This window comes from Anas acuta, chromosome 5 (assembly GCF_963932015.1).
Source record: "Anas acuta chromosome 5, bAnaAcu1.1, whole genome shotgun sequence".
Lineage (NCBI taxonomy): Eukaryota > Metazoa > Chordata > Aves > Anseriformes > Anatidae > Anas > Anas acuta.
This window is the reverse complement of record NC_088983.1, coordinates 38,291,304-38,306,258: the sequence shown is the minus strand read 5'-3', so window position 1 is coordinate 38,306,258 and position 14,955 is coordinate 38,291,304. Positions and strand designations below refer to the sequence as shown.

The following is a 14,955-nucleotide window of genomic DNA, read 5'->3' as shown; positions in this document are numbered from 1 at the left end:
GCATCACTTATGTCCCCAAGGAGTCTTTTGCAGGGAGTCTATATTATGCCTACAGAATACATCATATGCATTCAGAGGATTGGCCCATTGTACCTTCACTCAAAGCAGTAATGAAGTGCTCACGTTTTATATAATTAGTGACTAAAACACTCACTGAAGAAGTAGGAGTTTTATTCCCTCCTCAGCTGGAGAGTATGTAGGTAACCACTCCCACTTTCCAGGACAAGGCCCTGACAGTCCTGGCTATCCCCCCGTTTCTGCATCACAGAGGATGGTAAAAAGCAGTGCAGATGGGAGTGAGCACTGAGCCCAGTGGTATGGCAGAGGGAAACGCTTCTGGTGTATGTTCACCCCCTACTGCATTTTAGAAGTAGATGGTGATGTCTGCTATGTTAATGTAAAGAATACTTGAGAGCTTGCCTGAATTCCAGATAAAGCAACACGTAAATAAATTCTTCTTTCACAAGAGCTGTTTCTTTCAGATCACCGAGCTTTTTCCTGCAGAGCTGGAGCCTGGTCCCTGGGGCAGGCAGCTCACTGTGCAGGCTGGCACAGGGGGTACCCCGCGCTGCTCGCAGGTTCCTGCTTTCTGGCTGCAGGAGGCTCTACTTCTTTGTACAGCAAACAGTTCTCTATGCCCGAGACTTGTTACAAATTCCTCTTGTAAAGATGGAGAAAGCACTGGATTGATAGCCTAATCTGTTTCTGTCTGTAAACTACAGGCACAATGACCTGTGCCGCATCACTTAAAGAAGCTTTTCTTATCTGACAAGCATGGTTTAATCACTGCTAAAAAGCATCGATAGAGTTTTGTCTAACATGGTTAGTAAGGGGCTTTCTTAACAAAGAAAAATCCGTCAAAATCCTTGAAGGAATCCATGACAGATGAATTCTTGTATACATCTTCTTCCTTAACTGTGCCAAATGGATGCCTACATCTGTAAAACCATGTATGCTAAAAACAGGCAGAGCACAAGGAAGGCAAGGGATAACTTATAAAATTACTTCTTGTGTGTTACTGCTGCAACTGTAGAAACAGATCCTCTATGCTGTGATTGTCTTCATCCTTAAAATGCTAAGTGCAGCTTTAAGGAACAATGAGTTTATTTTGCTTTCAACCTCACTTTAAATTATGTTGGCAGCCTCTGAGCACCAGTCTTACCACGTCTCCTAGATTTCTCTTCCTGCGAACCATCACCTTGACTGTTCACATACACTCAACCCAAGACTGCCATGTACCCAGGTCAGCTAGTGCTGCGGGGAGAATTCTCCTCAGACATCCTCAGATAACTGTGCCAACACCAGTAAGATCCATCCTTACTGCATGTCTCAGCTTACTTCTTCCTGGGGCTCTAATCCCAGCACTGAGATTTACATCACTGGAGGGGGGAGCACAGTTAAAGGTCTGTTCAAAGACCACTTTCTGGTCTACTGTGAGCCCAAGGTGAGGAACTCAGCTCCCTCCTCAGAATCACATCCTGCCATTCCACTGCCCTGACTGATGGTATTGGCTCTGCCATTTTTTTCTTTAGGTTTTGTAACACAGTTTCGCCTGCTGGCTGCAAGAGTTGCTCTGGTAAGCCCTGACAACAACCTCTATTCATAGAAATGTATGTGGCAGGTCACCTTACAAAAAGTGTGCGCTCTAAAGCACAGATACTGTAGATTATACATTATAGCAGTTAAAGTGCTCCTGTGTTGCTGCCTGGGATCGGAGAATTTGGCCACAAAAGTGGCATTGTGGATGGTCCTACAGAACTGTGCAGAGGTAACCTCTCAGCCTGATTCCAGTAGTACTAGTCTGAATATTTCAAAACTGAGAAATCAAGATCTCAAAAATAGTTTGGCTTAGACACCTTGGAGAGAAAATGAAGCTGTTTTTGACTTTTGTTTTCAAAATGTTATTTCACCTTTTCATTTTTTTTTCCAGCCAAGAAAGCTGGAAGTAAAACTGAGATTCTGTTTTCAGGAGCTGGGAATCTAATCAAATATCAAATATCACAATATTTGTGATGAAACAAACATAGCTGACATCTCTGCTGCTCTACAGCCTTCACTAAAACTGAATAGCATCTATTTATATGATTTGCTATGTTGAGATCGGTCGGATTATTCATGAAAGTTTTCCTGATTCTATACAGCGTATGCATATCAGACACACTTTCGCTGAGACCAAGCATATTTATATCTATTTGCAAAGTTCTGTTGAATTGTTTATTATGCAGAAAACTTTCTTGCTTAAAAAGTCTCTAGATCTTATGTATAATATATTTGACAATGCATTTAGTGAACAATTTTTGTGAGAAATGGCTGAGATCTCAGACAAAGAACGGCTAATTGCTGCTGTTTGCATATCATGTAAACACGTAACTTGTGGGTATTTATAGTACCTGTTTGCCTCAAGATTATCTTCGTTGTACTTGTGACTCTACTTTACTTTAAGGGTGATTGGCACAGATTGCCCAGAGAGGTCTCCATCCTTGGAGATACTCAAAACCTGACCAGATACACTCCTTAGCAACCTGCCTTAGCTGGCCTTGTTTTGGGCAGGGAATTTAGACAAGATAATCTCCAGAGATCTCTTCCAAGCTAAGCCATCAAGTGGTTCTAAGACAGAGAAGGGTGGAGTACAGATTTCTAGTTCCCTGAGGTGAGCATACTGGTGTAGGAAGGCAGGTGGTGACTGTTCTGCTCAAAGGTGTAAAGAATCTCATTTTAGGGAGGGAAAGTAAAGAGGCCAAGCACTTGCAAGGATTCTCCATTTATAGAGTCTGTGGAGTCAAAAGGGAGTTAGAGTTTGGAAGTCATAATAGAAGTAAATTAGAAGGCCCATAACAAAGTTAAGGGGAGCACTTATGAGAGAAGGGGATTAAAAAAAAAGGGTCACAGGAATGGTATGTCTGGGAGGACACAGCAACAGTGCAGTTTCACATTACAGTGATAATTCACTCACAGTGCTAAGTTTAAAAATAACACCACTGTCACAAGGTTTAATTAGAGGTAAAGTTTCACATTATGCTGTCAGTAAAGGGGCCAAGCCTATCCTTCCTCCCTTCCCAACACCCTTTTCTTTCTCTCTGCCCACTCCTCTCCCAATGACTGCAGACATTGATTAGATCAACTCATTAATACAACAGAATATTGAACCACCACAAGAAAAATGTTATTACTCCATTAGATCAGATCAGTGATCTGGATGCTCCCTGTGGATATACAATTGCTAGAGCTGAGGGGATGTGAGAGGTGAAAGAAACAGGAACATCCACTTTGGCCATATGGTTGATTGGAAGCAAGTGAAATTTATTAGACATGAAAAAGAAAATGTTGTTTGAAATACTCTTGACTGTGAGTGAGTTATTGGTGTAATCAGGCAGCTTGGCTGCAGTACGGCCACACACCCTATGGCAGTATGCTCCCCACTGTGTAACAGAATCACTGACGTATCTACCAAGACTTGGAGCTTTCTTAAAAGCACTCCATAGTGAAAGGCTCAAAAGTACGTCAAAACTGTTGCAAATTTCAACCTGTCATTACAAAAATTCACTCCGCAATGAATAATACTGTTGTATGAATTTAACACAAGTTGATGGCAAAACGCCATCAATATCTCCAACACTTAATGATGGCTGAAACTCAAGATGCCACACAGCATTTGCCCTCACCTGCTCTGGCAGGTAAAGCAACAGCTTTTAAAACTTTACTTTAATTCTAGTATTAATTACACTTTTTATCAGTATATGAAATGGATTTTAGAGGATCCCTTATCTGAGCCTCTCTAGAGGCTCATCTTATTTGATGATACAGCAAGGAAATAACATTTTTTATTCTGCTTGACAGACTATCTTCCTTATTCCTAGCACTATGACAGCAACAGGAATAAATAAATAAATAAATAAATTCAGTTTCCTTCTACAAAACTAAGCTGAAAATCCTTCAGAGGTCTCACCTACTAAACAGATGTTTTTCTATGCTTAGCAGCTTCCTATGTTACACTTGAGGCTGACCACTGGAGACAGAAAAGCAGTTCTGGACATATGAAGATATTCTCCTGAAACACATACACAGCAGATGAACGGCAAGCAATCTCTTCCAAAACCAGGTACCAGAAAGAATTACACTCAGGTCATATTTAAGAAAAGTGTATTTTCAAATAGCGAGGTGGGACTGTAAGTAAAACAAATACATACTACCTGGCTATATTTAAACACTGTATTCAAAGCAATAGGTTAATAAGCTTTATTTAGTGGTGGAAGGAACAAAATTCCAATGCATCTGCAGAAAGTTTCCCAGTTAGAGGTCTTTTCTAACATAAATGATTCTATGGTTCTATTCTATGAAAACTCTCTACTCAACCAACCTACTACAAAGAGCGATTAATACATCTCAGAAAAAGACCTGTAGAAAATTCTGTGCTAAAAGTACCTAGAGAATACCTGCTCAACTAAAATGGGCAAACAACATTGTGTAAACAGCTGAAACAAATGATAGAATCACAGAATCATGTCATGGACACCATAAAATCAGAATGGTTACCCTGTTTCCTGCTGTAAAATATTATGCGATTTTGGGCAACTCACAGTTTCAAAATATGTCAACTGATACCGGGAGCTGCAAAGCCAAAAATGCATTTATACATTTTATAGGCAGATGCTCAGCATCTCTTAGTGTCATTTATGTGGGTGAGCAGCCTGCATAAAAATTAGTAACAGTGGAAATTTTGACCATGACTCCTTGTTCCTTGAGTTCAATATTTGTACAATAAGCAGCAACAGAAATTAAAACAAAACAAAACATTTTGCACACACATTTTCAGACTTGTCTACATATACACAGAGACGCTTTTAGTTGAAGATGTGATTTGAGCCCTTACATAATATTCCATATTTCATGAAAATGTTGTCATTTAAATTGTAAGACAGTATTTTAGTTACAGTTGGGAGAAAAACATCTGGTTTCCTACTCAAGTTAATGTCACCCTTGAAGTTAACGATACATGAAATCTGAGTAGAGCAATAAAAGTAACATTGCTAAGAACAGCAATGAAATAAAAGGATACCATGCTCCCAGAACAAGTTTATTTGCCAGCTATGACATACTTAGAAAGGTCAGTTACATGAAAAAATACTTTCTAAGTAGCTGCCAAGCTTAGCCTGACAAGTTTGTTTGTGGTAAGCAAATTTAGGACCCTAAAGTTCTTGTGTCGTAAGCTGTGGACATAAAAAATGCAATGCTAGGTGAATGGGAATCTAAGGGAATTTTTTGTGATGACAACTCAGAATCTGCAGCAGTTTGGCAATTAGGTAATTTTCACATTAAATAGAGCCTCTTCAAAGCTCTTTTAGAAAATAAGGACCGTGTCCAAGATGGAAATGAAATGAAGGAGCTGTCTTTCTTTAGCAGTCTTAACTGCTAGATTGAGTTTTGGGGTTCTAATACTGTAATGAGAAGCTATCTGGAAGAAGCAGACTACAGCTACAAAGCGAGTGGTTTGACAATGCAGGGCCAAAGCTGGAAGATAGGCTGCACCTTTTGCTGTTGAGAAATAAGGAAATGCATTACTTCCGTAATACATGCGTATTCTAATACATTGTTTTTACCCAAAATAGAAATTGATAATAACACTATAGTTTCTTAGATTTCAGAGAAACAATGTAGTAAACTATTTGGAAAGGTGCTTTTAGTACTAATGTGTTGCGTACTAAAAAGCTATATATTGAAAAAATTACACGTTTAAATAAGAAATCAAGTTAACAACAGTTAACAGCATACAAGAGCTGTATTGTCAATAACAATTTGTCATTACTTGTCTGTAGTATGTTTTACTGAGGCAAAGTTAACGGTATAGTCAATATTATGAGTTTGATAAAAGCGTATTTGTGCTGCTAAGTTATATATTTTACGCACTGATCTCAAGTTTGTTCAAGAATATCATAATGCCATTTATTCTAAACAGAGCTACTGGAATACTGATGGAAAAAATACCAATTATCTTGTTCTCTCACTCAAGTAATTCTGTAAAAGAGCAGCAGCCACTGAATATACATCAAATCAGTATGTTACTGTCTAGACAAACAGTCCTTTTTACAGAGTAGTTGCAAGCCCTTGCCTGACCATGCAGCACCATACAGCCTCACCAATTCGGTTAGACTGAAGAGAATGGTAGACCCCAAGGGAATGGTAAAATACAGGTGGCTACAAGTACCATATAGGGAGGCGTAACAAAAAATGTATGTATGCAATGTGTTTGTTCCAGATCCTTTGACTGTGGGAAGTGTAATTGTATTCAGAGGCTACTGTATATACAGTTCCAAGCTTCGGTAATTGTTACAGCTGGATCTAAGCAATGCTATATTTAAATTAAAATTATTACATGGATCCATCCCCCATACATTTGTAACAAGGTGCTTTCATCAACATGCTTAATTCCTTTTCTTTAATGCAAATAAGCTAAACTGCTGTCAACACTTCTCTACTAGTGTGCACTCAAGCATTCCATGAGGGTGGATTACTTTAACTATACTGATAGATATAAAATGGAATATTTCTGAGTGTAGAGAAAGGCAGACCCTGATCAGCTGTGTGTTTCTGTGCTTTGACTGAAAGATCCCTTGGCTCAAGGCATTTGACAGCTCAATAAGTTCCTTTAGATTGTAAATGTCTCAGAAGATGCCCATCTTGCCTGGGCTGACGGTGTAAAAGCCCCATTGAAAGCAGGGGTTATCCTTTCCTATAGTGAAGCTGAGTTTGTGTATTCAGTCAAGAGAAGAAAAGATTGGTAAGATTTACAATCGAGTGTAACAATATGTGGAGTTCAATCTTTGTCAGCACAAAAGACCAACAGAGATTGATTGGGAACAGTCAGCTCTTTCAGAAACGCTTTGCACTGTGATTGTATTTCAGCAAATAAAGAATTGCATGACCTTCCCGTACAGGGTACAAGTGGTTTGATCAGTTACCTAGAAGGATCTCAGGGTGCCAAAAGAAATAACATAAAAAAACAAAGTCAATAATTAAAAAATCTAAAATCAAGATAAGATTGCAAGTGGAAAAAACCAGGAGTGTGCTAGTCACCTGTGGCATTTCTTGAAGCATAAAGCCGAGGTGGAAAACTTAAAAGCCTGTTTCAGGGACAGGTAAAACAGTGATGGCAGTTAGCATGTTTAGCAGTGTCACCGGAGTTGGGTTCTTTAATCATTGAGTTAATTTCCAAAGAGAGTTCCTACTGAACTTATACACTGCACTTATCCAGACAGTATTATTCTTCACAAAAGCTACTTTAAAAATATTCAAGTAGGTAGTATTTCGAGGAAACACCTGAAGTTAGTGACACAACTTCATGTGGAAGTAGAACTTATTCTATGCTATAATGGCTCTAGTACAGATACAGATGTGCTCCCATTATTTCAAAAGCCAATCTGTACAGTTACATATATGCCCAGTAGCTGACTTACTCGATATAAAAAATACTGATAAAAAGATTTTCCACAAATCTTTATCAAGGTTGGCTTTTTAAGTCCTGAGTCTCCTATATTCTTCCTTTGCAAATGGCTTCCTTTTTGGCAAGGAAGCAATCTGCCTACTTAGCCAGGATTTAAAAAATAAATTTGGAAATACTTAAATAACATAAAATCCTTAATTATTACATTTTTTCCCCAAGAAATCACCTCCTTTTTACAGAAAGCATATGATGATGAAGAGCAATCTGTTCTGTGGAAGTCTGAGAAAGTGCAGCCCATTAGCTAATATTTTCTGCATACTATCCAGAACAGTTCACTCACTTGCTTCTACGTTATTTTTGTTCTGTTTTTAAGTGTCCTTTTTTTCAGATGTGCTGGGTACCACTGGGCTGGAACGCTGTATCTCTAGAAAAGCCTGTGGTTGCACATACATGCGATGGCCTCAGGACTGCCAATACTGGACTCACACAGCTGAGCCCTTTCTCATGACTTCCAGCTGCTAGACCTTTATCTCTTGTACATGCAGCACAACAGTCCTCTTTTATGCTGTGAACTCTCATGTGAGGTGTAGCTGGACAACTTGTTTTACAGCCCCAGCATGTGCTGTGCACAGGAACAGCACTAACAGGATCAGTCCCAGCCGCGGTTTTGACATAGAGCCTCTGCTTTATCATGTGGGCTAGGATGACCTTTTCCCATCATATGAATTGATTTGTCACCAGGGGGAAAGGAGACAGTGGGAGAAATATGTATGTGTTGGAGAGAGGTATTGGAGATAATGGTAATAGATGCATGCAGCAATAGTCTTTCCTTCCTGGAAATATACCCTTGATGAATACGTTCAGAAGGAAATTTAATTTGGGATGTCATCCTGAATACAGATTGCATTAATAACAAGGGCCCACTTTACAGTAGTTGAAAAGAAAGTGTTTGCCATCAGACGTAGCAACTGCAGTTCTCAAAGTGTTAGCAGAGCCCAGACATAGTGGCAACGGGCTTTGTGAATGAATGGTTGGTCACAGGCTGCATTTCTTGAGGAAGAGATTTGAAAATGTCAAATAGGAGAGGAGACATAGAAATATTGCAGTTAAATATGAAACAAGGATTGGAAGAAGTGTTAATTCTAATCCTTGATTTTCTAATACAACTGGCTCAAAGGAACAAGAATTTGACCAGGCGAACTATTGGTGTAGTCAGAAATACCACTTTTTTTCCCCAGATTGACATCTTTTCAGATGCCATTCCATGAGGTGTGGCGAGCCAACAAAACAGACAAAAGAGGCAGGTCCTGTCCCACCTTTCCAAGTTTCCACTGACCCCTGCCTTCCATTCACACTAATTACTGTGCTGTCTCTGGCACTCCTCAGACCCATCTGTGAGTTAGTTTCCTGCCAGACTGTATTAAAATCCTTCACAGCTTCCTGCCATAGCAGTGAAATACGTTGGCTGATGGAGGAGCCTAGGAGCACAGCGCCAGAAAGGAGCAAGGATCAGGTGTGGAAAGGGTGAGGGCGCAGGAGGAGTGGAGCAGGAAGGCTGAGGAGCAAAATGTCCCCCTTTTGGCTGCAGTGATGCATCTCCGCTGGAGCTGCACCTGCAATTGTGTAGCCACTCTCCTAGGTCCAGTAGTGTAGGATCTGAAATGCTGACATTTTCAAAAGACATTTTCATTTTTCTTTTCAGCACAATTCTTTTCTCTTTGGAAATTGTGTACAACTTAATAAAAGTCAATCAAATAAGATCTATGTGAAAACCAGAGATATTTCATTTGAGGTTGAACTGAATGCACTGTTCAGTACAAAATATGTTTTCAGTATTTATTTTACCCAGAAACTTTTGCATTGGTCCAATAACATTTTGAAACCTTTTCTGTTTGGCTAGAAAACAACCAAAATGCTTAGCTTCATCTATGTAATTGTCTTAATTAATGCCAATAAGATTTAATGTAAATTTACTTAAATGGTTTTAAGCATAAACTGCAGTACTGACAGGTGGAGTAAGAAAAAGGAAGAAAAGAATTCATTTGAGAGGGAGAGAGAGAGAAAGGAGGAGGAAGAAATAGAAAAAAAATAATTTAGATCATGAATGTGACTGTCTAACTTAGAAGCAAGGATCTGGGCATAGTTCATTTCCAGTCCCTGTTCCAGTTTTAGGATAAATGCTGGTTAAATTTTGGACTAGAACTCTGCTCTCCCTTTCCCCAAGTGAGTTCCTTAACACTGCAAATAGTCAGTCATGCTATTATTTACTCAAAGTAAACTGTAAACAAGAGCAACTAGAAAGCCTTAACCCCTTCAGAACAGCTGACAGCTTGCTGCCTAGCACTCCTAGAGGTATAGATTTAAATTCAGATTTCAGGCCCATATTCGACTGGAGATCTGCAGCACTTTCAAACTTGCAGGTCCCAGCTGAATGTCCTGTCCAGGTTTCTTTTTCTGTTGAGGTGTGACCCAAGCGCAGGCCCATATGCTGCTTCTGCGGGAGCCAAGGAGACTGTGACAGGTCCTGGATCAAGAAACCATGATACCACAGCATTTGTCAGCAAGGCTCTTATAATGCAACCCAAGTAGCTCTGTTACCCCTCTCTCTATAAACAAGAGCAACAGTGCCACATCTTGCAGACATCAGGATAAATAGATTGATTGTGATATACTTGGATACTGTGGCAATAGCAGCTAGATTAGCATCTTAAACAGGCAGTGCAGTAGGACAGATGGAAGTAAAGCCACAGGACTAAAGAGTGCCATGGAAATGAAAAGATGAAAAGAAAGGTCTGTTACTGAAAGTATTTTTTTTCCTATGTGCTTTTCTGCTTGAAATTTGATTAACTGTGGAAGATGTGGGGTGGTGTTTTTTTTGTTTTTTTTTTAACCAGTCTGACTACATTAGGAGTTAAAGAAACGTCTGAAATGAAACTTAGGTAAGAAAGTGTTCAGGAGCAAGACTAAAGCTACTACAAGATGTATCCAGCAAATTTTAGCCTTTTCTAAAACAGAAAATATATAAAGCCCCAATAATACTTGGGTAACATGCATTACCATCTTCCTGCATTTAATATGACTACAAATAATGGTTCATAAAAATGCTGTGTTATTTGGACCGTTTGGTAATCTTCTATGCGCTCAGGTGGCAAACCTCATATACTGAGCTAGAATGCAAAGATGTATAAGCAGAAACAGTAAATAAGGTAGGGATTTTATTTTTGAGGAGTGGAAAACCAAGCAAACTTACAGAAAATGAATAGAGCCAAAACCGTCTCACCCGGTCACTAAGCATGAAGCATACTATGCACTATTGGTTTTAATAACATAGTCCGTAGATAACAACAAAAGTATTTCTTCAGAAGGCGTTGCTACTTGCTTTTTGCCTGAATTTAAGTTGTTGATATAGTTGCATATGCCTGAAGGCTAAGGAACTCATTCAAAACCACTAGCATGTAATCCAGAGCTCAAACACAGTATTTTTCAATGAGTGTTGGAGAATTTGCCTTCAGTCTCCCTTCAGGAGGTTGTAGCTGCCCTTCTCCACATAATATCCTCCCTTCCTTAAAGGATCTGTTGTAGTATTTTTAACGCTTGTATAAAATCAAAGCAATCAACGGGATAGAATTCCATGCAAAAGCAAGCTGTCATTTGTTCAATTTTGGCCACAACATGTAATGATCATTTGTGGCTAGTTCATTCTGAAATATTATAATTTAACTGTGGATTCAAAATACTTACCTTCCTCTTTCTGCCTTATTTAGTTTGGAGTGTCTTGCTCATTAATCAAAACCAAGGTTTCATAATTTTTTATTTCATCTTTTATGCAGAAACAAAGGGAAACACAGATAAAGGAAAATAATGTATGGAAAGAACTGATTCAGCTCATCAGAATTCTGAATTTACTTTGCATGAGATCCAAAAAAATTTTCCATCTTTTCATACCCAAGTTCTTAATGAGGCAGTTTTGTCAAAGTGAAATTTCAAAAATAGAATGTTCCAGTACGGTATCTTTTAAATCTGTCTACTCTTTGTGTATGCTAAACTCATCAACTGCTTCTCTAAAATAGATACTGTTTTGCAGCAAATGAAGCACAGACAATTGAATGTGTCAACACCACTCATGTGGAGTCACACTAAGATTCATTTATTTTTGTTAGGCACCCATACTAGTAGTGAATCAACTGAACTGCGTTTGTAGTCACACCACATGTATCGCATACCTCTCCGAAAGACCTTGGTTCTGCTCTTAGACAGGTTGTTTGTTGGAAAGTTGCCAGTAAGGACTGCAGTGGCCCAGAAGAATTGGTACTGGGGCATGTTGGGCTTCTCATCATCCCTGCAAAAGTCATAAAAGTTTACCTTTGGCTGGCACCATTTTCAAGTTCTTGGTAGTGGAAGTCCTTGCTTAACATACTGTCCTTCAAGAAGGTGCTACTTTGTGAGGTTAGAGGAACTGCAGCTAAATATCAAGTGTATCTTCCTTAGGGTGATACAGAGAATTAACACTCATGGTAGGACCAGCTCAAAGAATGATGAACAACCACAAAAAGTAAGCCTTTCTACAAGATTTTCAGGACTTCCACTGCTCTTGATTGATAGGTTCAAACCCTTGGTACCAAGCTGTGAGTATACTTCAGTTTGGGACCTCCCTGCTTGGCACTTCTTGAATTTTGTCTGGGAAAATCTGGACAGAAGTATGCCTAATGCAGCGCGATCACATAGTGCCAACACGCCATGGACAGAGACCTACAAAATGTTCATCTCCAAAGGCTCAGAGAGAAAGAAACTTTTTTTCTTCAACTGAGCTGTGAAAAAACAACATCTGAAATCGCAGATGATACAGGCTGGATAGATCTACTTTTTGCATTAAATAACTAGATACGGTTTTATTATACCCTTGGTCCTGGGCAGGATGGTGGGGAGGGAAGAACTTTGGCTTTTATAGCCTGACCAGAGTATGAGAGAGAAAAAAAAGGGCTGAATGGCAACTGGATCGGAGAGGACTTACATGGTTATCACTACCACGGAGCCATCAAAATGATACCATATAAGCTCAGTAAACTTCAGTCTTCCAGATGCTGTTGTTTCTGAGAATATACATGAGGTTGCATCCATAACATATGGTGCCATTTCAAAAGTTGCACCACAACAGGTAGCTGAGTAGGAGGAGGCAGTGAGAGAAGGAGGCTAGAGGCAAGGATGTCTGCATGGGCCACGTTTCCTTAGGAGTTTTCCACATGCCTGTCATTGCTGCAAATGCACATATGGCAAATAGGCATGAGCTATGTTGTGATGTAGTTTGTCACCAAGTGGAAGAGTTAGCAGCTTCTCTCATTTTGTAATCTCACAGGCAGACATGGGGAGTCTCTTCTAAATAGCTAAATCTGACCTTGCAAGCCTGCATGAAGCACAAGGAGTACTGCACGTTTACCCTATGTGAACCACGCGCTTTCCCTCCCACCAATGGTTGGGACAGTTGCTGAAGCTGGGCTCCTGCTCCTGCCGGGGGTATAAACCTATAAAGTTCTCAGGAGGCCTCTGGCAAGGAGGGTGTTGCAAGGATGACTCACGGACATGGCAGCACGGTCTGTGAAGGCGTACAGATAGTTTGCTAGTCTTACATAGCTTAAATGCGATGCATATCCCGTCTTTTCCCCCAGATACTTGCCTAAGGGAAGGCATTGTTTGGAGAGATCATCTCTTGTACCTTCTTCTTTTAGAGTGATGAACATTGTGCTGTATCAGTGGATATAGAGAAAACATGTTTATACTAACCTTTAAAAAAATTATAGATCAATACAGGCTATTAAAGCACATCAGAAAGTAATCATGTATAATAGACTGACTTTAAAGACTGAAAAAGCTTCATTTTTACTGTCTCAAAACTTAGTTTCCCAACTCTTTGTAGACTGGCATCAATAAGCTCGAGGTAGAAGTCTGTTTCCTATTATTGAACCACTGAGCCAGCTAGTCTCTTGACCTTGCTTGGATTTGCATCAGTGGCATAGAAATAAAATGTTCTGAATTCCATTAATGATTCATTAAGCCAGCGTTTCATGACTTCAGCTGGATCTGTACCAATGGCATACACTCAAGTAGCTGTGTCCCACTGCTGATCCAGCTAGCCAACCAAGTCAAAATGGAAAATAATAAGCGTTAAGAAATTAAATTTGAGGAGCCACTGCAAACCAAACCAAAACATAACCAAACCAAATCCAGTGAAGCCCAAAACCTGTCTGACCATAAAATGAGAGAAACCATTGAATCATAGAACGGGTTGGGTTCCAAACCAGTTCCAACCACCCTGCCCTGAACAGGGGTGACACCCATCAGACCAGGTTGCTCCAAGCCCCATCCAACCTGGCCTTGAACACCTCCAGGGATGGGGCATCCACAGCTTCTCTGGGCAGAAATATTGTACATCTATTCTAATTATTAAACATCTTGCTCTGATAACTTTCAGTCAGCTTGTAAGGTATCATTGCCCACACTTGAATCAACAGAAGCAAATGGCATCATACTGGCCTCTGCTTTTGTTTCATGATTTCTATATGTAACAGAATGGTTTGTCTTGTACAGTCAAACCGTTTCATCCAAACAAGTCATCAAAATATGCCACCCTATGGTGTTTGTGATAAAATAAGAAAGCCTGCTGTGTCAGCCAGTAGACATGGAACAAACGTGGCTGAAAGAGACGGCTTAATGAAAGGGCGGTGCTTTGGTAATGGGCAGAGATTGGTCATTAACAACTGGCAGACAAAGTAACGTCAAATATTTCCAGAGAGGTTACCAAGTTGCGCTATAGTTGACCAGGGCAAAACGTGACCACCAGCTGCACATTGGCTTTGATGAGGAAAAGTTGTTTTTTTCTCTGGACAGCCAACATGAGCTCTGCTATGACCCAGAACATCTGCCTACCTGTAGTAAAAAGGCTTCTTTCGCAGGCAAACTTGTTTCCTTATTGATGAAAACTTGGCTGCAGAAAATCAGCCTGTTCACAGCCTTCTCGTGAGTGATTGTGGATGTGCCATGATACTGACAGTCCAATTTACAGGGACTCTCACACCACAGTACCAGAAAGCACTCGCATTGCTTTCAGCTTCTCCTTGGTCAGCCTTGTGCCACATCTGTAAGCTCGGACCATCCCATTGCCTTAATCCAACCTCCCATAGGTTTCCACACAGAAACCCCCACGCATCCCACGGGAAGCACTACGCGGGAGTGCTGCCCGTGGAGCCTTAACCCTGCCCCTCTCCCTTCCTGCCCGGGGGAGCGACGAACCCAGCGGCTGCACGGACTCTGCTGCTTTAGTGCAGGGCGTGAGGCTGCCCTGCAGGAAGCCGCGAAACCTCGCGCCTCCCGCTTGTGCTTGGGCTCATTTCAGACCCGCCGGAGCCGGGCGGGCTTTGCTTTGGCTGCAGCACGGCCCAGCCCGGCCCCTCCCTCTCCCCTCCTCTCCCCTCCCCTCCCCGCCGCGCTCGGCGCTCGATTGCTGCTGCCTGGGCGCCGCTCCC

General features: G+C 40.6%; 1 protein-coding gene and 1 long non-coding RNA gene across 2 annotated transcripts in view; one reads left to right on the top strand and one right to left on the bottom strand.

Moving 5' to 3' along the window:
• The first annotated feature begins 3,988 nt into the window (after nucleotides 1–3,988).
• The window catches only part of GPHN (gephyrin), a 291,218-nt gene continuing 280,251 nt past the window's right edge, over nucleotides 3,989–14,955 (top strand). Inside the window, exon 1 of the mRNA XM_068684230.1 lies at nucleotides 3,989–4,099. Coding sequence (XP_068540331.1) covers nucleotides 4,069–4,099 — 31 coding nt within the window. The 5' untranslated portion in view covers nucleotides 3,989–4,068. The remainder of the gene's footprint in view (nucleotides 4,100–14,955) is intronic.
• Nucleotides 10,306–14,886, bottom strand: LOC137857566 (uncharacterized). Its single transcript, XR_011097138.1, has 2 exons — nucleotides 14,360–14,886; nucleotides 10,306–13,177 (listed from the first exon to the last, which is right to left on the bottom strand). It is a non-coding gene; the product is annotated as an uncharacterized lncRNA (long non-coding RNA).